Source organism: Myripristis murdjan, chromosome 3 (genome assembly GCF_902150065.1).
Source record: "Myripristis murdjan chromosome 3, fMyrMur1.1, whole genome shotgun sequence".
Classification (NCBI taxonomy): Eukaryota; Metazoa; Chordata; class Actinopteri; order Holocentriformes; family Holocentridae; genus Myripristis; species Myripristis murdjan.
In genome coordinates, this window is record NC_043982.1 from 31205562 (window position 1) to 31229843 (window position 24282).

The window sequence follows — 24282 nt, forward strand, 5'->3', positions numbered from 1 at the left end:
CAAATCTGACAAACTGACCTGTTAGACTCCTAAATTTTATTTTAAAACTATGTAAAAGGGTCGTGACACAAAAATGTTTCAGCCATGACTTTAAGAGTTATTCAGTCATCTCAAAGGGCCCTACTCTTTGCAAAGAGCAGGATATTCCTTTATGGGTACTCTTACATCTGGAGCCCCTCAGAGGCTCATGCAGAACAAGCATCAACATTGGAAGCAAAATAATGTAAGAAATGTAAGAACATTTGGTCAAGAATTACGTTACTGTTCTTCTTGGGTTATGTTCATCTCTTGATGTTCACAAGAGTTTTTGGGATATATGACGTTTTAAAAGCTAGTCACTGTTTTGGGAGAACTCAGACACATGCAACACATGTAGGAGACCATGGCTATTCATAACCTTGAAATTATTTCATTTCATATAAATGGGGTTCTGAATCTGATTAAGAGAAGCAAGATATTGAATAAAACGAAAAAGGAGAATAATAATATTGTGTTCTTACAGGAAACGCACCTTAACTCTGTAGAACATGAAAAGTTGAAAAGAATGGGGGTTTCTAAGGTGTATTGTTCATCTTACAAATCAGGCTATAGGAGAGGGGTCACCATTCTACTATCTCACAGAGTTTGTACATATAATTAAACTATACATAAATAGAATTAACAAATAAATATTAACATTAGTAAAGTCTCTTTATATGAATAAGATAATGACTATAACACAAAAACATATGTAAATAAATGGCTGTTGAGTTGAATGTATCTCTCTTATATATTTAACAACATTGGTAATAAATACTGGGATATGAATCTTATTTAGGCTTAATGTTCTCTTATTAAGTGGTAAGCTAACATGGAGATAGCACATACTATATGGGGAGACCTTTTACATTTAGCACTTACAATTCCTTAAGGACGTATTGAATGCCGGTTCCTTATGTTTTTGAAATGGTGTGACTGACGGTTTTCCTTGTTGAGCACTTATTGGACTGGAATCTTGCATGAATTGTTTAAAGATTCCTTACTCTTCTCCCTCTATAATGATGTGCTGTTATCTAGTATGCTTACCCTTAGGAATAAATTATTCCGGGGATATAGGTGTATGTATGTGTATATGTATGTTTATGTGCATATATTTATATGTGTGAGTGCAAGTGTATGTTTGTTTGCAGGTGTGTATATATATGTGTATTTGTGTATGTATGTATGTATTCACTACCAGTCAAAAGTTTGGACACACCTTCTCATTTAATGTTTTTTCTTTATTTTCATGACTATTTCCATTGTAGATTCTAAAGACCTGTTTAAGACGATTCTGAATGCGATTTAAGACCTATTTCATGGCCATACTGGCAAAAAAGTGCAAAGGATATGAATGAGAATTGGAGTCCCAGAATTACTTGTAAATTGAATGAATTTCGGACTGAATTTGCTACTGATCTGCTGTAGTGTTACATCTCTGTATTTTCTGCACATTTATGAAATGCATGGGAAGTCAATGGGAGAGTGGACAGGGCCAAACCTTTCTCTATTTAGAGGAATGGAGGGAATCACCAGCTGTAGCAGAAGTAAATGAAACTTGTTAAGGCAAAGTGGAACCAAAGATGCTTAGTGATTAATATCATTTTTTATAACTGTCTCCATATCTGGTGAAAATCACCGACTGAAAACTGCAAGAGGAGTTTTCCTTTACTTCCTTGTTCAGAGTCAAGTATGATCCTACATGTTAACCACCAGACTCCCTGAGGGAAATGCACGCCACAAGTAGGACTGGGCGATATGGCCAAAACATTTTTTTTTTTTTTAATCATTTTATGATTGTCCAAAACATTTTTTTTTTTTTTAATCATTTTATGATTGTCCAAAACATTTTTTTTTTTTAATCATTTTATGATTTCAATCTGGATTGTACTTGTTTTCCACTAACCACTACTACTAACTGATGGGAGTCTTTGGAGGCATGATCATGTGACTGCTGATGTGTTTAAGGACACACATGAGTGAACTGGGCTTGTTTGACAGGCCTGCACTGTGCTTTAAATTCAGCAACTCAAAAGACAATGACAGAATGATCAATGACTGTTGAGTTTAACATTCACATCTGTGCACACATTAAAATAATAATCTGACACTGCTGGGTAGATCATTGAATATGTGTCCGTCCATTTTGTACTTTCATTGTGTATTTCTAGAGTAGATGCTGAACCTAGGTTCTACTCTGCAGCGAGTGTGTTCACTCGGCTATGCTACACAGCCAATATGAGCCTGTTCCACTTAAAAAAACAAACAAACAAAAAAACATGCCAGACATACAGGAATGTGTCTTAAATTTGTTGTTTAGATGCCGGTGCTCTGACCCAATCTCTCCTTTCTCTTGAAAGCTTGTACCATCACCACTCTAAGAATTTATGCCCATTACAAATTAAATGCAAAATGTGATCATCTTAAATCTCAGGGCTGGCATTCATTTTCTTATTGTTGTTGTTGTTGTTGTTTTTGTTGTTTTGGTGAGTGTGCAGGTTTTGACTCACCTCCCTTTCATACCAGTTGGCAGCCTTGTGGACAGAGACTGCAGAGTCCACTGGTGTCAGCTCGTCTGTGTACGTCTTGATGCGGATACGAGAGTTGAAGCGCAGGGACAGCAGGTTGTACACAATCTGGAAAGCAAACACAACAAACAGTGAAAACACATTCTCAACCTGAAAATAATCACTTTCCATCATCAGCCCTTTGAAACCTGGATCGACGACAGATTTCTTGCTTGAATGCTTGTGTAAAGCGTCTGAACGCAGCCTTTCAAAAACATTTAATGCTTTGCAGCAAACTGGCTTGATTTCTTTCAAAAACGCGGGAAAAACTTGGCAAGTAGCAAGAAATAACCCAAAGATTTTCAAGAAATTAGTTAAAAGGATACAAGAAAATGACCTGCAGATGAACTAAAAAGACAAGACCTAAAAATTGGAAATAAAAAAAAGAAAAAATGATTTAAAAATTATTAAAAATTAGTGGGGAAAAAGTCCAGAGGATGATATTTTTAACTAGAAAATTCCCCCACGGAAATTTTGAGAGTGCCTCGGGTGCCGTTGTCAGGGGGTGCTTGTCTGACCTCTGTCTTAATCACTAAAAAGTAAGAATAGAGCAATGCAACTGAAAGCAATGCAATATGGAGTCTGTGTGCATGGAAAGTGCAGTTAGGTTGCTAGGCAACGTAACAGAAATGCCAGTCAGAGAGCAGATTTTGTGCTTGGCGAAGCACTTACTCTTGGCTAATTTGTGCCAAAACGGTAACTCCTATCAGAAAACCGAGCAGACCCTGAGCACCACAAGGGGTTCCTGAAGCACTCGGTGTATTTTTGTGCTCCTGGGGTCTAAAATGTGGACAGGAGAGCGATGTAAAAAACAGTGAAAAACAGAAACGGCTCTATGGGGTGCCGAATGTAAAAATTCGGTCACCATTTTATAGACAACATATTTAGAACATTTAGCTCACTTTCCTCACATTTAGCTCATTTTTCTTTCATTTTTCTTTCATTTCATGTAAAACAGCATGTTCTATAATTGTTTAAAAAAAATGTGTACACATGAAAAATAAATGTAAATCTAAATGTTAAATGTAAATGTTAAATCTAAATGTAAATGTTAAATCTAAATGTAAATGTTAAATCTAAATGTAAATGTTAAATGTAAATCTAAATGTTAAATATAAATGTAAATGTTAAATGTAAATCTAAATGTTTAATGTAAATCTAAATGTTAAATGTAAATGTAAATGTTAAATGTAAATCTAAATGTTAAATCTAAATCTAAATGTTAAATGTAAATGTAAATGTTAAATCAGTCGCCAAGTGTAAAGCTAAATATTTAGAAATTATGCAAATTGGGCAGGTCAGCGCCTGTCGTCCACGCCCCTGGCAGTAGCCTCAGATCATGTGGCCCCGCCCACACCACCGACTGCGGCTCAGTGGGTGAGGCGAGGTGTAGAGGCAGAGACATGGCGTTTCCAACAGAGGAGCTCGAGAGGGCCGTTGTGGCCGGTGTGCGGGCTGCACTTCAGGGAATAATTCCACGGGTGCAGTCCACACAACAAACGGTAAGTGAAGCAGTTGAATTTTAACTTATTAACTAATTCAGGACGGAGTTCCTGTTAACTTAGTTAGCCAGCCGACAAGCTAACGTCACCGTTTGTCAGTGTGACTTGGATGCTAGCAAAGGTTATGTGATCCACAGTAAAGATTAGCTATAGCTATGTTTGAAAAACGTAACCCCAGTTAACCACAACTTACTGGTTACCAGTAGCAACAGTGACCATGTTTCATGTCTCTCTTTTTCAAGACCCTTTTTTGGAAAAAATACTTTTTATATGGACATTCTGCGACATCAGCCCATGCTAGCTTTAAACTCAGTGCGGGGTATAGCTCTGTGGCAACTTCAAGCGCTTTTTGCTGCATCACAGCCCTCTTAACGTTTCTCATTCACAAAATCACACACTCTCCTAACCCTCCAGCTGGAGCGGCATGTCAGCTGGCTGCTACATTCAACCGGGTGGCGGCGCACACCTGATGCCGGCCGGTGGAAGTGTGCTGTATTCAAGCACGGAACATATTATTGTAACAAAAACTAATTTCCCCCTGAGGATCAATAAAGTATTCTGATTCTGATTCTGATATGCAAGTACAATACATGTGTATTTGCTTAGACCCCCAATATTAGACGAGGGCGTTTTTTTCAGGGCATTTTCAATGGAAAAAATATCGTCTTATATTCGGATGAATATGGTAATATAAACTGCTTTGCAGCGCTGATGATTTTTTTCCCGCTCCTGCCGCCCCCCACGTGACATGAAAAAATGCCGCCCTGGGCGGCTTCCCGCTTCGCCCGTGCCTAAAACCGCTACTGTCCATATAAAAAGTATTTTTCCAAAAAAGGGTCTTGAAAAAGAGAGACATGAAACATGGTCACTGTTGCTACTGGTAACCAGTAAGTTGTGGTTAACTGGGGTTACGTTTTTCAAACATAGCTATAGCTAATCTTTACTGTGGATCACATAACCTTTGCTAGCATCCAAGTCACACTGACAAACGGTGACGTTAGCTTGTCGGCTGGCTAACTAAGTTAACAGGAACTCCGTCCTGAATAGGGGATGGGGGCGTGACGTCACGGCCGGAGCGCCGCAGGGGCTGATGGGAGAAATCGCCATATTGTGAGGCCACTTGTTCGTTGTTGCACGCCAAGAAGACCACCAAGAAGATCGCACCCCAAAATAAGACAGCCATGGGAAGAACCTGTTGTGTGATCGGATGTCCGATCACACGATCGACGGGGCCAAAAAGTAGAGAACGAACTCTCATTTTATTCTTTTCCGGCCTGGAGACACAATCAAGGGAGTGTTGTCTCCGAAGTAACCAAGCGAAGACGGATGGCCTGGATCTCCGCCATAAGACGCACGGACATAAATTTTTCACACGTCCCAAGATCCTTGAAAGTGTGTTCCAGGCATTTTCATTCGGGTGAGTGTATAAACATCACTTAGCAAATGGTTATTTGTTCTAATTTTGTTCTGTTCCCGAGTGGAGTAGTCATAAGTTCCTCTGCATTTTGTAACGAAGCACTATTCTGTCGGCATTGCGGCAAAGTGGGCTAGCTTAGGAAGGCTAGTTCAAACACAGTGAGCCGAATAGATGTAATCAAAACAAAATACTCTGCTCAGCCACTAAGATATTCCAAGGTGTAACTCAGTCGGAAGTATAGAGCTATTTTTAATGACTTTGAGTGAAACATGAGAAATTCTCCTTATAACACCTGTAAGAGTACTGTTCACCACATAGGCTGAACTTAAGTTGGATCTGAAGCACCTAATGCCCGCTGTCGACTGCAATACTTTTTTCAACATAGATACTGTTGTCTCCCCAAAAGGTAAACCAGCATATGAGATGAATGAGGCTCATCCAGACTGGGCTCCAACCCTCCACTTGGGTCACTCTGAGGTCACAGCCACAGCCACAGCGTTAGACCGACATGCCCGCAGACAACAGAGACAACACAGGAAAAAATCCAAGGGAGATGGAGTCAGAGAAGCGGCAGAGGAAGACGAGCATGGGGATGAAGCGGAGGCAGGAGCTGCAGAGGAAGACGAGCATGGGGATGAAGCAGAGGCAGGAGCTGCAGAGGAAGACGAGCATGGGGATGAAGCAGAGGCAGGAGCTGCAGAGGAAGACGAGCATTGGAATGAAGCAGAGGCAGGAGCTGCAGAGGAAGACGAGCATGGGGATGAAGCAGAGGCAGGAGCTGCAGAAAAGGAGGAAAATAGAGAAAAGACAGAAACCGATGAACCAGCTACTAAGAGGCTAAGAGCAGAATGCCAGTTCTGTGAACAAAGCAGTGCCGAAATAACCCGTCTTCTGCAGGAAAATAGGGAGCTTCGGTCCGAGTTAAACAAGCTTAAGATGGATGAGGAGTTTTTCAAAGATAATACAGAGAAGGTACGATATTATACAGGACTGCCTTGTTTTGCTATTTTGTTCTCAATGTTTACTGCTGTACAGCCCCTCCTGCCAGTTGCAAAAAAGTTGACTCAGTTCCAAATGGTTTTACTCACACTCATACGACTAAGACTTGATCTGCCACTACAGCATCTTTCGCACATTTTTAATGTGTCACGCAGAACTCTATCAGCTACCTTTGCCGATACCATAGATGTGCTGTATGCACGCCTTACTCCCTTGCTGTACTGGCCCGAGAGGCACTGTTTACAGGCCACAATGCCACATCAATTTGTAGAAGCTTTTGGAAAGCGAGTTGCAATTATTGTTGACTGTTTTGAGATACGAACAGAGAGGCCATCAAATTTAAAGGCGCGTGCACAGTCATTTTCCCACTACAAAGGCACACATACCATGAAGTACTTAATAGGAGTAACACCACAAGGCCAAATTTCGTTTCTTTCAAAGGGATGGGGGGGGCGAGCATCTGATAAGTACATAACTGAGAACTGTGGGCTGCTTGGCAAACTTTTGCCTGGTGATTTAGTGTTAGCAGACCGAGGCTTTGATATTAAAGACAGTGTGGGGATGATGTGTGCAGAAGTGAAAATCCCTGCTTTCACTAAAGGCAGATGTCAACTGGATGCCAAGGATGTCGAAGACACCCGTGCTATAGCACACCTGAGGATACATGTAGAAAGGGTAATAGGTAGCTTGCGCAATAAGTATACACTATTACATAAGAGAATACCAATAAGTTTGTTGCTTCCCTGTGAGGATGAAGAGGTTACCCTTCTGGATAAAATAGTGAATGTTTGTTGTATTTTAGTTAACATGTGTCCAAGTGTTGTAAGGCCAGAGGAAACGTGTGCTTGTTGAATGGAGTGAGGGAGGGAGGGAGGGAGTGAGTGACTGAATGAATGAGGGAGGGAATGAGTGAGTGTGGGAGTGAGTGAATGCATTCTCCCAACACTGTTGTCATGTCTGTATTGTTTCTTCTTTCTACCTATAATGGCATCTTAGTCTTTCCAGGGTGACACCCTGAAAAAGAGGCCAGATGTGTGTTATAAAACAACATCCTCGGGTATTTTTTATTCATCTCTGCCAAGGCTTTGCTTGTATTTGGTATGGCAAATGTGTCTTCACAGAGCACCAGGCAGTCTAAAACAGATAATGTCCAAAAAAAAAAGTATGGCAGCAGCTAACCAATCCCAACTTTGAAGTGTAGGCCATATAGTAAACAAGATGTATTTCTACTTGAATGTTAAGTCTCATTCAGGTATAACTATTCATTGCCTGTGAAGCATATCTAGAAGCTCATGGTGGGCATAGTGATTTTTGTCTAAATTAATGCCACTATAAATAAATAAATCTGTACAATATTTTCCAAAAGGGACATACAGTATGCTTGTGATAGATTCCAGTTTGCCAGGAGGGAGGGAGTGAGTGAGTGAATGAGTGAGGGAGGGAGGGAGGGAGTGAATGAATGAGTGAGTGAGGGATGGAATGAGGGAGGGAGTGAGTGGTACCTTAGATTGAACATGGTTTGCATGAATGTTTGTGTGCTATTTTGTAAATACTAAAGATGAATTTAAAGACAGTTTGATAATTTGACAATTTAATAAAAAAAAACTGCAAAGTACAATGTTACATTTCTTGTTGTGCTTCTTGTGTTGAACTACTTTGAATTACTGAATTTCAAGTACAGTATTTCAAGTAACATGCTAATACTCTTTGAATCAAGTAAAAAACTTATTAAAAACTCTTGTAAAAGATCTGTGTCACATTTAACCTGAGTAGTAACAGTAAATAACAAAGTGCCAACATGACATAAAGATTTTGCCTTTTAAAACTGGCTTTAGTGCATAGAAAGCAATGATAATATATTGATTCAAGTAAAAAAAATTATTAAAAACTCTTGTAAAAGATCTGTGTCACATTTAACCTGAGTAGTAACAGTAAATAACAAAGTGCCAACATGACATAAAGATTTTGCCTTTTAAAACTGGCTTTAGTGCATAGAAAGCAATGATAATATATTGATTCAAGTAAAAAAAAATTATTAAAAACTCTTGTAAAAGATCTGTGTCACATTTAACCTGAGTAGTAACAGTAAATAACAAAGTGCCAACATGACATAAAGATTTTGCCTTTTAAAACTGGCTTTAGTGCATAGAAAGCAATGATAATATATTGAGTCAAGTAAAAAAAAAAAAATTTCAAAAAACTATTTAAAAGACCTTCTGTGCTTGAGTGTTACAATATTTACCCTGAACAGTGACAACAAATAAAGTGTACCCTAAGTGACAAACCAGCATATGAGATGTATGAGGCTCATCCAGACTGGGCTCCAACCCTCCACTTGGGTCACTCTGAGGTCACTCTGAGGTCACAGCCACAGCGTTAGACCGACATGCCCGCAGACAGAAACCGATGAACCAGCTACTAAGAGGCTAAGAGCAGAATGCCAGTTCTGTGAACAAAGCAGTGCCGAAATAACCCGTCTTCTGCAGGAAAATAGGGAGCTTCGGTCCGAGTTAAACAAGCTTAAGATGGATGAGGAGTTTTTCAAAGATAATACAGAGAAGGTACGATATTATACAGGACTGCCTTGTTTTGCTATTTTGTTCTCAATGTTTACTGCTGTACAGTCCCTCCTGCCAGTTGCAAAAAAGTTGACTCAGTTTCAAATGGTTTTACTCACACTCATACGACTAAGACTTGATCTGCCACTACAGCATCTTTCGCACATTTTTAATGTGACAACATGACACAATAAACTAGATTTTGCCATTTAAAATTGGCCACAGGGCATAACGGTAAGTGTAAACCAGAAGGCCATGAATGGCAACAGTATAAGAACAAAGTCAACACAGAACACAGTATAATGGTACAAATCATATAAGCCACAGGCCACAAAGTTCCCTTGTTCCAACCCCACTACACACGCACACGCACACACACACACTGCTCTCCCTGCTGCTCTGTGGAAGGTCCATCAGTTGGATGGATGCCAAGGACATCAAAGCGACCCATGCTATAGCACACCTGAGGATACATGTAGAAAGGGTAATAGGTAGCTTGCACAATAAGTATACACTATTACATAAGAGAATACCAATAAGTTTGTTGCTTCCCTGTGAGGATGAAGAGGTTACCCTTCTGGATAAAATAGTGAATGTTTGTTGTATTTTAGTTAACATGTGTCCAAGTGTTGTTGTAAGGCCAGAGGAAACGTGTGCTTGTTGAATGGAGTGAGGGAGGGAGTGAGTGTCACCAGAGGTATGATACTGCAACAGGTAACACACACACACACACACACACACGTGTGTAGAGTGGAGCAAGGTCAATGGGACTTTTCTTCTCCAAGAGGCTTCTTCAGTTCTGGTTGCCTGGCAAGAACTCCCAGGTATTTTAACCTCTGTGGGGTCGTTGTTAGGGTTGTCAATACCACTGGATGACAGTGCTCCTGGGTGTTAGCGATCATCGTCGAGAGTCATTAGGGTCACCTAGGTTTCCCCAGTGTATAATTCTGTGCATTCCTTGCTGCATTGGACTGCAAACATCAGGTTGCTTCTCTTTTGTTTTGGTGTGCAGTCTGTCGGGTGGACCAATTTCTGCCTTAGTGTGTTGCTGGGTTTGAAAAACACAGGGATGCGGAGTTTCTCCAATACTCCAGCCACATAAGGCATGACAATGTTGTTGCGTCTTGGCTAAGACAAAGGTCCAGTTAGGATATCAGGTTTTCTTCTCTTTTTTTCTGGGACTGTGCACAGTCCCAGAAAAAGAGGAGGAAAAGGAAACAACGTTGTCATGCTTTATGTGGCTGGACTACCGGAGAAACTTTTTCAACAAACACCGCATCCCTGTGTTTTTCAAACCCAGCAACACACTAAGGCAGAAATTGGTCCACCTGACAGACTGCACACCAAAACAAAAGAGAAGCAACCTGGGGCCTGTACCATAACGCTGAATTAACATACCCGGGGTTTCTCTTAGTTATCTGGCTTCACTTAACCAGACATCCGCAATCCGGATTTTCGGTACCATAAAGCAAGGGCAGACCCCCTAAATACTAAATATGAGCAAACTAATGGAAACCTAAAGGAGCCCAGAGGCTGGCGTGTATTTTATCAGACTTTTATTTAACCCTCTGAATTAAATTCCCCTCATTTATTTTCAAAAATACTTTTTAAAAATCACTACATCAGTCTACAAAATCAATTTCTGGTTGGACAGTGTAGTCATGAGTAAAAAAAAAAAACAAAAAACAAGAAGAATTCCTTCTTCCTCTTCTCTTCGAACTTGAAAAAAATGTGAGAGAAAAACAAACAGAATTAAAATAAGAAGTCTACGTAAAATGTATTAATTTTATAAAAGAAGAAGAAGAAAGGGGAAAAAATACTCAGTCTAACTTGGAAAAAAAGGTGCACAAGTTGTGCTCCTAGATATACTGAGTTCTCATCAAATGGGCAGGCCATTTTCCAAGAGAACTGATTGGTCAGTAGGTGGGCCTTTTCTACCTGCTGAGCTCTTATCATGAAAATATTAAATAGTATATTATTAAATTAAATATCAAATAAATATTAAATTATCAAAATATAAAAAATACAAAAATTATATTAAATATTAAAATATTAAATTATCCTTTATGGTACAGGCCTCTGGTGCATGCAGTCCAATGCAGTGAAGAATGCACAGAATTATTAGGGCTGTAGCCAACGAAAGAAAATCTTGGTTGACTAAAGTCCTGAAATTTTGACCAAAAGTCAACTAATTGAGGGGCGGCGGGAATACAAAAAACAAAACTACTATTACTACTACTGTTTTTAGATTAATTAACTAGGCAGTAGCCCACTTGGTAGCCTTGTCCGCCTAAATGAATGTAAATAAACAAAAACTAGTATGTGCAGTATATTAAATCGTTTTTGACCTAATTATTTTGCACTGAATGACACACTCAAGTCGGTCGGCTCTGACAGCACTGCATCATGTGCACCTACGAAATATCATGGTCTATGATTTCTGAAAATAGTACTGTGTCATGTACTATGTCTAGTGACGTCAGCACAAGAACTGTTGAGGTATATGCAACATAATTTAGACAACTGTTTTTGTCATGTGTTATAATAATTGACAGGACCTTCCACTATTATTCCAGCCTCTGGCTCAGGCTGACTTGCCCGGTGCAATAAAATCGACAATGCCCTGCGTGATATCATTTTTGTGTTTGGATGATAGAGGAGGCTTAACATCAAGCGTGGTGGTGGTGTATTTGGGGGAAGCTTCCGTTGTCGCGAGTGTGTGCACCTGCAGTTATAAAACAATTATTAGACTAGAACTTTGAAATATGCCAATTCTGATTTGTTTATATACGACAGAGCAACCTAACGCAGACATGTTAGCTTACCGTTTTTAGGTGATACGCCATGTTAGTCTCTGATCTGTGATATGCAAACTGTTGTTTGCAAAGTTTGCATTTGCCTTCTTCTCCATCTATTTTGGTAAAATGCTGCCACACTGACGACGTTTTTGACATGGTAGAGGACTAAATGTTCATTAAACGTTCTTAATTAAGCAAATATTCGGAAAACCAGGCCCAAAAACGTATCGACCAATAAATCGACCAGTCGACTAACAGACTACAGCCCTAAGAATTATACACTGGAGAAACCAAGCAACCACTTTACAGACGCATGGCCCAACACAGGAGGGCCAACTCCTCAGCCCAGGACTCTGCAGTGTACCTACATCTGAAAGACAAGGGGCACACTTCTGAACGCCACAATGTACACATTCTGGACAAGGAGGACAGGTGGTTTGAAAGAGGAGTGACAGAGGCCATGTGTGTGAAAGTAGAGAAGCCATCACTCAACAGAGGAGGGGGCCTCAGACACCACCTATCCCCCATCTTCAACACGGTCCTCTCATCTCTCCCCAGGAGATCGAAACACCCATCACCTCTGACCTCATGGGGCAAGGATCGACCACACTGACAACCGGTGACCCTAATGACTCTCGACGATGATCGCTAACACCCAGGAGCACTGTCACCCAGTGGTATTGACAACCCTAACAACGACCCCACAGAGGTTAAAATACCTGGGAGTTCTTGCCAGGCAACCAGAACTGAAGAAGCCTCTTGGAGAAGCAAAATGTTTTCTGAAATCTATGATAAAAGTCAAGTTGACCTTGCTCCACTCTACACACGTGTGTGTGTGTGTGTGTGTGTGTGTGTGTGTGTGTGTGTGTGTGTGTGTGTTACCTGTTGCAGTATCATACCTCTGATGATGGACCTTCCACACACATGCATCATTACCCGTATTACTGAGAATATTCACAGACATACACACACACATACAGTAGTAGGCCAAAGTGCAATAATTACTGCTTTCTCTCATAAACAAGGGCCACTTCTTTGCTACTGCTCTTTTTTCACTTGGAACATGGGGCTGTATCCTTGGAGTAGTATTTAGCAACAAGTTCTGGGAGGCACACTTTCTTGAAGAATTCTTGTGCTTTCTGCAGATGAGGTTCCCAGAACTCCTGGTCTGGAGAGACACACACCACAGCAAAATCATTTTCAGTCCAGACAACAAGATCACAGTGATTTGACTGGGTGACAAAAATCTGTGTCTGGATCTGTGTGTAGAAGCGGTGGTCTCTTTTCAACTGAAGGTCATTTGAGGACCACTGGAGACAAAAGTCTTTGTCCTTCATATCCAATGCCTGCTGAATGCTGCAGGACCGATACTTGAAAGGACATTTCACTTCCAGACAGCCCTTCCCACAACATTCACACATAGTAAGGCCATCTGGTGATGCTCCGATTTCAGGGAATTTGCTGTTAATCATGAAGCCACACAGTTCGACTTTGGGATTTGTGTGAGATGCAGATATGGATTCCAGGTAGGCCTTTCTAGCATCCCCCTCATGACTGATGCCCCATCTGGTTTGGACAGTTGATATTGTGCGCTGTGTGTGGGGGTAACACACCTGCATCAAAACTGTGCGGGCTGGCCTCTCCAGAGACGTGGCACATACAGCATGCATTTTTGATGCTGTAATTCTTCCGCTTCTGAAATCATACCATGCAGACGACTGATGTTGTTGCCTGGTGTACTTCTCTATAGCTACTGCCTGCTCATCAGTCACACTTACAGCATCCATGTGCTTCTCACAGGCCAGCAGAACAACAGACAGGTCAGTGGCATCTATGCTGTCATCAAACAGGGATTTTGCCAGGCATGGAGGTAAACCAGAGGACGGCGCAGCAGCTGTGTGTTGTGTGTAGTGTGCATAGTATTTCTCCATACCTGACAAACCAACGGCCTTGCTGTGGTGCAGCAGCGTCTCAAGAAGTGGTGTTAAATCCTCAAGTTTACCAGGGGGAGTTTTCCGTTTCTGTGCCCGACTCCTTATGGCTGGCGCTGTGGTGGGCTCATTTATTCGCTGGTTCAATGTCTTCCTTTGAGCAGCTGAGGAGGTGTAGTCAATCTTATACCCCACCTCTGGTAGAACCTTGGTGACGTTGCTGGGCAAAACCCAGTATGCTGGCACATCAGTGACAGTCTTTGTGCCACGAATCCGAACTGTTGCCTCCAATTTAAATAGGAGAGCACCTACATGGGTACAGGTCTCTGCTATCCCTGCCATGCAGGTACAGTGTGCACACTGAACCTTCCCACGACTGCTCACAATGACCCAGGGCTTTAGAGGAGGCTCGTTCAACCGCTGCGAGTGCATGACCTGTGTACATAGATAACAACAGTAATTGGAAAGAGCAGTGGGGACAAGTATAGGCCTAATCAGGGTTTCTGCTAGAAAAAATTGGCACCAGACAATGTGACCGGCAGGTTTTCAATTTACCGGACAAATGTTTGAAATTCCGGTCAAATATTATCTGAATTTATTGAGCTTAAAATTATATTCAGGCTATATAAGAATGATATCAGGGCATGTCAATTTATAGTGTAATCTTTTTATTTAAAAGTAGGCTATATCAAATAAAATGAGTGCTGTCAACTGACTCACGTGCGTAACTTCTAAAATAAATAAATAAAGTCCGGTAATTACTGGATAACGGAAACCCAGTGTTAGCTCCCGATTCTTTTGTTGAAAGCCCAGGAACAGACCGCAGTCAGTCTTCAATTTTCTGATGCAATATTTATTATGGTCACATATAAAGCAAGGCAGCGCTGGTCTCAGTGTGACAGAGCTGTCGCACGACCTCAGTCAGAAAGAGCCCGATATCAGGAAATGATACACATTTATGTTCTTGTGCTGGGCCTACCCCATACAGAGGTTGGACCGGGTGGATAAAAAATTATCCACCCGGGGTTCGATACCGGGTGTGAAACTTAAAAGAATTGTTGTAAGTCATTTAATTAGACCACTAGGCTATCGTACCTGTTGCGGGTTTTGTCTGACAATGCAATACATGTCAGACAATTACAACAACACGGCCTCCTCCAGGTCTTGTATACTTCAGCTGCGTCCCCTTGCCGTGATTAGAACATCTGAGGGCTGTACTACGAAGGAGGCTCAACATACCCAGGCTTTGTGTTCACTATCAGGCTCAACAAAACCTAAAGCTCCAGTCAAAGTTAAGTGGTATCACGACGGTGGTTCTCATCAAGGTTTGTTCAGTCCGGCTGTCAGCTTTGTGCTCTGTGCGCGTTCACAGAAAAGGGGGCGTTTTGGCGTCATATGATTCTACTTCCGTGAAAAATGGACCGTTCACGGGCTGCAGATTTCACACAAGAGGAGCAGCTTGTCCTCATGGAAAGCTATGAACATTTCAAAAATAAAATTAATGCTAAGAGCAACACTGTGGCCGCAAATAAGACGAGAGAGGAGAGCTGGCGATTAATTTCAAAGGAAGCACAAAGGGGGATTCTGTCACTGTTATAGCCATTTTAAATAACTGCTGCAATATTCATTCAGTATTATGAATTTTAGTTTAGAAATATGTAACTTCAGTAGCTTTATGGGAGTGTTGCCTCGGAATTGGAGGTAAAGCCTGAGGTTAAGTCAGGTGACTGAAGGTGTGTGTGGGTGAGTCTAGCAGTGTCGGACGGAGCAGGCGGTGGTTACCATGGTTACATGACAATTTTGACCACTATTTCCGCTGCTTAGAGCTCCTTGTCAGTAGTTTCAGATAATTGTTCGTTACATTTGAAGTTTAACTTGAATTATGGAGCCATTTCGGTTGATGTTTGTTTGCTCATTTGGCGTTTGGAGTGCGTTTGAATCACCACTGGCTGCTCCCGTCCAATCATCACATTCGGATGCCGTGACAGTCACCGTTATAAGGGGCTTCCTTTAAAAAAGTAGCCTACTATAACAAAGTCTGTGATACAACGGAATATTTCTAACAAACGTGAAGTCTGTGCACCACTAATAGTATACCTGCATTGTGCATATGTGCCACCAAACACCGGACAAAATTACTTTTCGTGATTTCACCTGGGTGAGATAGCGCCGCTTTTATATCCGGGCGGGATTAAACTTAACTCATAACCTGGTCGGGACCAGGTTATGAGTTAAGCATAAGTTACCATGATGATCTAGCCGGGTTAAAAGAGAGCCACCTTCGTGATACAGGAAAGCCTGGCTTTAGACTCAACATACCTCGCTAACCCACTGAACCTGCTTCGTAGTACACCCTTCTGCTGTTGCCACGAGAAACGCCCGACGTTTACAAACAAAGGTCACCAGTTAACACGGAAACCAGTTAATCCGTAACACCGGACATGGACAGGCCAACCACTGTCCATGCCTTATTTCTGGAATGTGCTATGCTATGTGTGTGAATGTTGACTGGGCGTGTATCTAATGCAACAGACCTAAATAACAAGATAGAGAAAGTCCATCTGGCTCCTGTTGTGTCTATCCTCTGCTTAGCGGCTCAAGCTGCCCTGAACTATGTAATACATTGGATAATGCAAGAAACATTGAACTATACGGCAAATTATAACACCAGGGCATAATATGGTTACATGTTGTGTAGTAGCCTAATAATGTATGTCTCACTAATCACAGGTAGGTAAGCAAGATGATACACACCTTAGTGCGAACGACACTGTTCTCACAGCTTGGTGGTTTGCAGACCTCCAAATCATGGACCCAGCCGTTGGTGAACTGTACATGGGCTTCCATGGATTTATAATTCCTAAATTGATCTTCTGTGTATGCACTGACGCCACAGACTAGGTACACAAAAATATCAGGAAAGGTCAAAGGGGGTAAGGCGTCGGGGTTTCGACTCCAGTTTGTCGCAGGCACCTCGTAAGGATCCAAATGATCGATTAACGAGATCTTTTCTGTGTACCGTTTAATTGAGTTCGGCAGAAGTTTGTCTCTGTATGGTACGTTTGTTTCCTTTAATCTACTTTTCAACATCGTTTACAACAAGTTTTGAAAAAGTTTTCAATAGGCTACTGTGTCTTGTTGGCTCTGTTTTTCTCTTGCTCTGGCCACACAAAATGGCGGCGCGCTATTGTTTACGTCCCAGAATGCATTGCGCAGTGACGTCGGTTGCCAAGCCCTATTAGTTAATAAGTTAAAATTCAACTGCTTCACTTACCGTTTGTTGTGTGGACTGCACCCGTGGAATTATTCCCTGAAGTGCAGCCCGCACACCGGCCACAACGGCCCTCTCGAGCTCCTCTGTTGGAAACGCCATGTCTCTGCCTCTACACCTCGCCTCACCCACTGAGCCACAGTCGGTGGTGTGGGCGGGGCCACATGATCTGAGGCTACTGCCAGGGGCGTGGACGACAGGCGCTGACCTGCCCAATTTGCATAATTTCTAAATATTTAGCTTTACACTTGGCGACTGATTTAACATTTACATTTACATTTAACATTTAGATTTAGATTTAACATTTAGATTTACATTTAACATTTAACATTTACATTTAACATTTAGATTTACATTTAACATTTAGATTTATATTTATTTTTCATGTGTACACATTTTTTTAACAATTATAGAACATGCTGTTTTACATGAATTTTTGTCTCAAATGAAAGAAAAATGAGCTAAATGTGAGGAAAGTGAGCTAAATGTTTTAAATATGTTGTCGATAAAATGGTGATCGAATTTTTACATTCGGCACCCCATACGGCTCTGTTCTTCTGAAAAATAACATTGAAGCCTATTGGAGAAAAAACCAAGGGGCATGTTGTCTTTAGAGGCTCGCCATTCAAATTCTGTTGGTCTCACGGTAAAAGTAGATGCATCGTGTGAGAGAGGACATAAATCTCTACCACTTTGGAAAAAATGACGTGCGTGCTTCACACTATGTGCCCGTGAGGGCGATTTACTTTTTTTTTTGTTTTTGGATAATCCTCACCCCAGCTCCCCACTCTTGCCCCTTTTCCACCAAAAAGAACCTGGTGCTAGTTCAGTGCTGGTGCTAGAGCCGGTGCTTAACTAGTTCCAACAAAGAACCGGTTTGCTTTTCCACCGGCCAAGAGCCAACCGGAGCCAAGTCAGAGCCACTACGTCAGCGGAAAACGTGATGTGCGAGACGCTCGCTCGGAATCACAATCACAATAACCAACATCGACGACAAATGGACGTAGCAATGCAAATACTGCTTGTGTTCCCGTTTGGGTCTGTAACCCCGCCCACCAATGACGTGGTGGGTCGTGTCATCGGTTCGTGCTTGCCTGGAACTGATTTGGAACCAGTTTGGCCCAAGCTTGGGCGGTGTAAAAACAAAGAACTGGTGCTAAGGAAAAGAGGTATCTGTCAGTTAGAGCCCCACTCTAGCTGCTTAACGACTTCCACATACACACACATTGAAAACTGAAAAAGAGGCGGGAAAATGTGTCAAACTTTAAACTGTGATTTTATAAAAAAAAAAAAAAACGGTAAATTGTTTGAAAATATCCCTTACACCAAAAATAGTCCTGGTCAATGTCACCTTTTTAAAGTTTGATTCACGTTTCTGCGTGACCGTATGACCGAGATATGTTGCTTCAAAGTCCCCATTCATTTCCTATGGGATTTTTTGAAATCTTTTTATGTTTTTGAAATCATTTTATGTAAATCTTTTTTATGTTGTAACTGCGATTGCAACCAAAATTTGCTGGCTAGGAGATCTGACCAAGCTGCACATTTCGTCCACTGACTGTGTCGAGGTATTCTCGATGGTGTAGGCATACGGGCCTTGCGAAATGTGCGCCATTCATTGTGGATGGGACATTTTCAATAATGTCATAGGTTTTTTCGAAACTGTGGGAGGAGTAGCGAACCGAAATTTTACAGAAAAGGAAGTCGAAATTAGAAGAATAAGAAACACACAGGATAACAATAATGACTCAGGGCTTTGCCCCATGACCTTAGTCATTATTAAATTCACTATTGTCCCCTATAGCTTTGCTATAATAGGGACAATAGTGGCTCGGTGCGGCCCCGAGGCACTAATTATTGTTATATATTTAAAATTACATTACAGGAAAGATTATTATTTTTTGGCTAATTTTAGCTTTGCTTTGCTAGCTTAGCTTTGTAACTAGCAATAATGATTTTGCCAAAACAAAACACACACACACACACACACACACAAAAAAAAAAAAAAAAACAATTATTAGCACTTCATCATTAATCAGCCTAAATTCTTTTGTAAAAGGAGACATAAATATGAAATAAGAAACCATGATGCAGAAACAGGCTGTTTCCTCATACATTACTGCTGCAAAGTTTCATAAAATATGTCCTAAATATTGTTTTTGTTTTCTGGCTCGTGGATTCAGAAAACCTTTGTGTATTGCTGTGCATGTCATACATCTGCCTCTCTCGTCACTGCTTCCTGATCAAAGTCCAAACAAATGTCATTTGACATTTGATTTCTTTAATTAACGTAAACGGTGGTGAATGCAGAGAGTCAAACAGGCACAACATTTTTTTTTTTTTTCCTGGCAGAGAGCTTAACTTCACTTAGTCAACGTTTGCTACCATCTGCTCGGAGCAAAGCTGGAGCACGCTCCTGCTTTCAAAACACAGCAAGTGATGATATGTAGCTGATGAAGTGCTGAAGGGGGCATTCACACTTTATTTTATATATAAATATGTGGAGTAAGAGGGATTAAGGTGTCAGCTGGTGGTGAAATTAATTTGTACGTCATCCTTGCTTAGTAGGTTGAGTTGAAATACAATAACCAAATCGTTGAGCAATAAAGGATTCCCTGGAATCAATGATAAGAGAATAAATGGAAAATGGGAGGCCATGCATGCATTTTTCTAAATGTGGCCATAGAGAAATACAGACTTTAATAATAACCTTTGCTCCCAAAAGATTCCTATATTCAAGCATCTCTGCTTAGACTTAGCAGTTGTACGCACATGTGCACCCACCCCGGCCTACAGCTGAAGCTGCCAGAGATTCATTTACTTTTTATCTCCTATCCTTCTTTTGCTGATTAAAGAATAAAACTGTTAACTGTGTCAACTCGTTTTACTAAAAAACAACAAAAATATACCCAAGAGTGAATTTTGCATTAAATGAACAAAGGCCTCCTCAGAGCACAGAAAGCTCACAGGTTGGCAGGTTTGACAAAACCGTCTCCTCATGACAAACTGTCTCTGCGTTGTTTGCTCCATTCTCTGGTGAACACGTCTGAGATGTGACTGTGTTTGTGGATCAGCTGTGCCACTTCAAAGCTGCTCTGAAATGCTTGTGTATGTGCTTAATGGATGGCTCTGCTGTGTGTGTGTGTGTGTGTGTGTGTGTGTGGCTGAGCAGCCTGGCTCCTACCTCAAAGCGATTCTGCCGTGTGGGGATGTCGACAGCAGTAAGGTCGATCATGTTCCCGAATTGAGCGTTGGTGTGGTCCCTCAAGAAGGTCAGCACAGGGATCACCCCGTCAGGATGGATCATCACCTCCAGCTCATTGTAACAAGTAACCTGTGCACGCACGCACGCACGCACGCACGCACGCACACACACACACACACACACACACCATTTATACCTTTTCAGAGCATCTCAAGGTTTCAGAAAGCCTTTTAATGCTGCCTAGAATTGAATTTAAGACTGATTCAAAGATCTAAATATGGAAACAAAGGTGCAAAAACAGCCTATTTCTGATCGAACAGAAAATGAAATGAAAGTTCTGAAACTAAACTGGCAGTATCACAAAAATGATAGCACTAAATTAACTGATGAAGTTGGGTTTAGTAAAGCAGATGAGATGCATACTGTACTACTAAGCTTGTTTTATACTAAAATAAAAAATGCACATGCAGCACAACCACCTGGGGAAAAGACCTCTAACTGGTTAAGACATTTAAATACTTCTTAGAGACCTTAAATTTCAATATTTTTTAAAATTTCATTTTCGGACTGTTTAAGGATTCATCGACACCCTGTTTCTAAAACAGTCCAGCACTTATTTTTTGTTTTGCAGCAACCATCCACAGAATCACAGAGTTAGGGTTTGAAAATGTAATTTTAACAACAGCATGAAAAAGATGGGAGACTTGCAGGGCTAGCAGGAAACTATTTGTTGTGAGAGCATTCATGACAAGACAAATAACAGAAAGGAATAATGGAAACATGTCTAGAGAGTCAAATGTGTTCATTTTAGAAAATTCACATCATCACTGGTACAGACCTACCAGCAGGGCTGAGCAATATGGACAAAATCAAATATCACAATATTTTTCACCGAATACATCAATATTATTATTTTGACAATATTGTAAGGATGGCTATTGGTGCTTTCACAAAATATTTATGCTGTGAGATTTTTTGGTTACAAAATCATTAGTAATGTGGATGTGATGACCAAGCAGGTAGAGGACAAATAACAAGACATCACTTATGCCACATCACAATATTACAATATCCAAAATCCTAGATGATATCTAGTCTTATATCACCATCGATATAACATCAATATATTACCCAGTCCTACCTACCAGCCAATTAAATTATATGCCACTAAGTTCATGTAGATAGATCTGTTGCTGCAGACAAACAACTGAGTGTGTGATTTTCTACTTTACACCACGGTCTGGCTCAGGGCTGAACAATGTATCGTTATCGTATCACTCTATAGATGTGAACATGTGAGATATTAGTATCTCAAAAGGAAACCATATGGACTACATGAAATTTAGAGTTAGCCTGAGACAGTGAGACAGTCTGCTCTGATCAATAAAATAATTTGTGAAGTAACTGAATTTTCTACATCCATTATGTATTATTATGCTGTTTTTGAAGAGTGCTCAATTTTCACTGTTGCTACAATTAAAATATTGTTCAATTATTGTGTTGAAGCAGCAAAATGTTTGATTAATTTTTCAAAATTTATCTTAATGCAGCGTAAGCGAGTGATTGGTCTGTTCTGATCAATAAAACTGCATTTTTTTTTTGTAAGTGCATTTTCTACAACCATTTTTTTTATTATGTTGTTTTTTGAAGAGTGCTCAATTTTCACTGTTGCTACAATTAAAATTTCAAATAAGAGTGAATCCATAGTCATATCATATAATCGCATCTCTATTGAGATATTTGGCATAAATATCTCAACATGTAACCACAGCAACATTAAAAAGCACAGCTGTCAAAGCCTACTCGTTATCAACTGTGTCAGCACACACCGGGAAGGAAAACACACCAATCAGTTTTTTTTAATATAGTTTTTTCTTCTTTCCGACATATTGTTTGTATATGACCGTGGTCTATGCAGGATAATCAACAAGTAGGTTTTAAGGCACATCGTGCCATAAAACTATTGCACACACACCTACTCTTTGATTGTACCCTACATACCCAAGGGCTGGGCAATATATCAATATCTTATCGATATTGTGATATGAAACTACATATTGTCTGGGATTTCAAATATCGCAATATCGCATTATGGCACAAGTGATGGTTTTTCTGGTTTTAACGGCTGATTTACAGTAGAGAATTGCAATTTTCTGAACTTATTAGACTGTTACAGCTGTTCTATTATTATTTGTCTCACTTGCTTGGTCATCATATTCAAAATACTAATGACTGTTTATCATAATTCTCTTGTTTGTAAATGTCTTATGAAAGCACACGCAGTCGTCCCTACAATAATGTCACAATATCAATATTGAGGTATTTAGTCAAAAATGTTGTGATATATGATTCTGTACATGTTGCACATCCCTACTGTAATCTACATATTGACGTGTATTAGCTCAACTCGTGTGCTGGTGCTTTGTACAAGCATGATGTCTGTGTGACTTCTGTCGTACTGTCTGGTGTACAACTGCACACTAAATTTTCTCTGCGTAGGACTTTGAGCTGCCTTAATAGTGCACACAGTACTTCCCTAAAGCACGACGAATGGCAAAAGAATTGCACACCATCTCACTGAGGCTTCTCATAATCATGAGGTTCAGATCACCCAAGTTATTCTAAGCCAAGTATGTTTACATGACTAAGTCCCAAAGAGCTGTGTGTGCATGCAAAAACATTTCACTGCCACTGTTTTGTCCAACATTACAGAGCACACGCCAGTTGGGTGCAGCTCTTCAGCCCAACACTGAACCTGCTCTGACCTGGACCTGCTGGATGTACTTGGGCATCATCTCGGCCACATACTCCCCAAATGCTGCCAGCTGATTGTGACTGACAGCATCCTTGGGCCGGACTGTGGCTGCAGGGAGGGCACAGGACAAATGAGGGTTAAACAGTGAAACCAAACACCAGTCTGCTTCTAGCACTTCAGAGGGAAAACCTCCATCACTTTGACACACACGGCGGTGCAGCACCGCTCTCTACTCACGTTTGCTCTCGGTGCTTTCCAACCTCGCTTGCTGCTGGACGAGACATGAGCTCCGATTAGCGACTGGAAAACAAGAGGAAAGAGGGTTGGCACCATCTTACCTGGTGATAATCGACACTACCGAGCACGCATACATCCATTCTGTGTACTTTCATTTATCTGTTGATGCTGTCAAGCTGAAAAACACTCGTTATGATCTGAAACAACAAGCAGCAGCCAGTGACGATCCTACATGCTGACAGGCTCCATGCAAACTGGCGTTAGCATTGAGAGGTGCTGGCCTCATAGGCTCACCTAAAGTGGCTGAGAAAACTCTTGAACAAATAAACGTGACTACTGTGATGCACAAAGTCGCTGGGGAAAGAAACAAGAGGATGGAGAATATAAAATTACTTTCCAAAGTGTAGAAGTACAGTGAGCTGTGAGTATTTTCCCACAGACATGAAAAAATATCAGGTTAGGCATGCTGATGTGTGCGCAGGTGGAGCACAGCACAGGTCTGTCAAACAAGCCCAGTTCACACATGTGTGTCCTTAAACACATCACCAGTCACATGATCATGCCCCCAAAGACTCCCATCAATTAGTAGTAGTGGTTAGTGGAAAACAAGTACAATCCAGATTGAAATCATAAAATGTTTAAAAAAAAATAATAATAATAATGTTTTGGCCATATCGCCCAGTCCTACTTGTGGCGTGCATTTTCCTCAGGGAGTCTGGTGGTTAACATGTAGGATCATACTTGACTCTGAACAAGGAAGTAAAGGAAAACTCCTCTTGCAGTTTTCAGTCGGTGATTTTCACCAGATATGGAGACAGTTATGAAAAATGATATTTATCACTAACCATCTTTGGTTCCACTTTCCCTCAACAAGTTTCATGTACTTCTGCTACAGTTGGTGATTCCCTCCATTCTTCTGAGTAGAGAAAAGTTTTGCCCTGTCCACTCTCCCATTGACTATCCATGCATTTCATTAACCCTTGAGTTACCCTTCAAAAAAGTTACATCCATGACCCTTCAAGTG

The 24282-nt window shown here is 40.9% G+C and overlaps 1 protein-coding gene across 1 annotated transcript; it reads right to left on the reverse strand.

Annotated features, from left to right (window-relative positions):
- Window positions 1-2441: 2441 nt before the first annotated feature.
- LOC115357230 (NADH dehydrogenase [ubiquinone] iron-sulfur protein 3, mitochondrial-like) lies at window positions 2442-23350 on the reverse strand. Its single transcript, XM_030048647.1, has 4 exons — window positions 23259-23350; window positions 23032-23129; window positions 20246-20395; window positions 2442-2654 (listed from the first exon to the last, which is right to left on the reverse strand). The coding sequence occupies exons 2-4, from the start codon at window positions 23059-23061 to the stop codon at window positions 2442-2444; spliced, it is 393 nt and encodes a 130-aa protein (XP_029904507.1). The 5' UTR covers window positions 23062-23129; window positions 23259-23350.
- Window positions 23351-24282: the final 932 nt, after the last annotated feature.

Coding starts and splice junctions, on each gene's coding strand:
- LOC115357230 (XM_030048647.1), bottom strand. CDS start 23,061: ATGATGCCCAAGTACATCCAGCAGGTCCAG. Junction 20,396..23,031: donor AGTACATCCAGCAGGTCCAG/GTCAGAGCAGGT, acceptor GTGCGTGCACAG/GTTACTTGTTACAATGAGCT. Junction 2,655..20,245: donor CACGGCAGAATCGCTTTGAG/GTAGGAGCCAGG, acceptor TTTGCTTTCCAG/ATTGTGTACAACCTGCTGTC.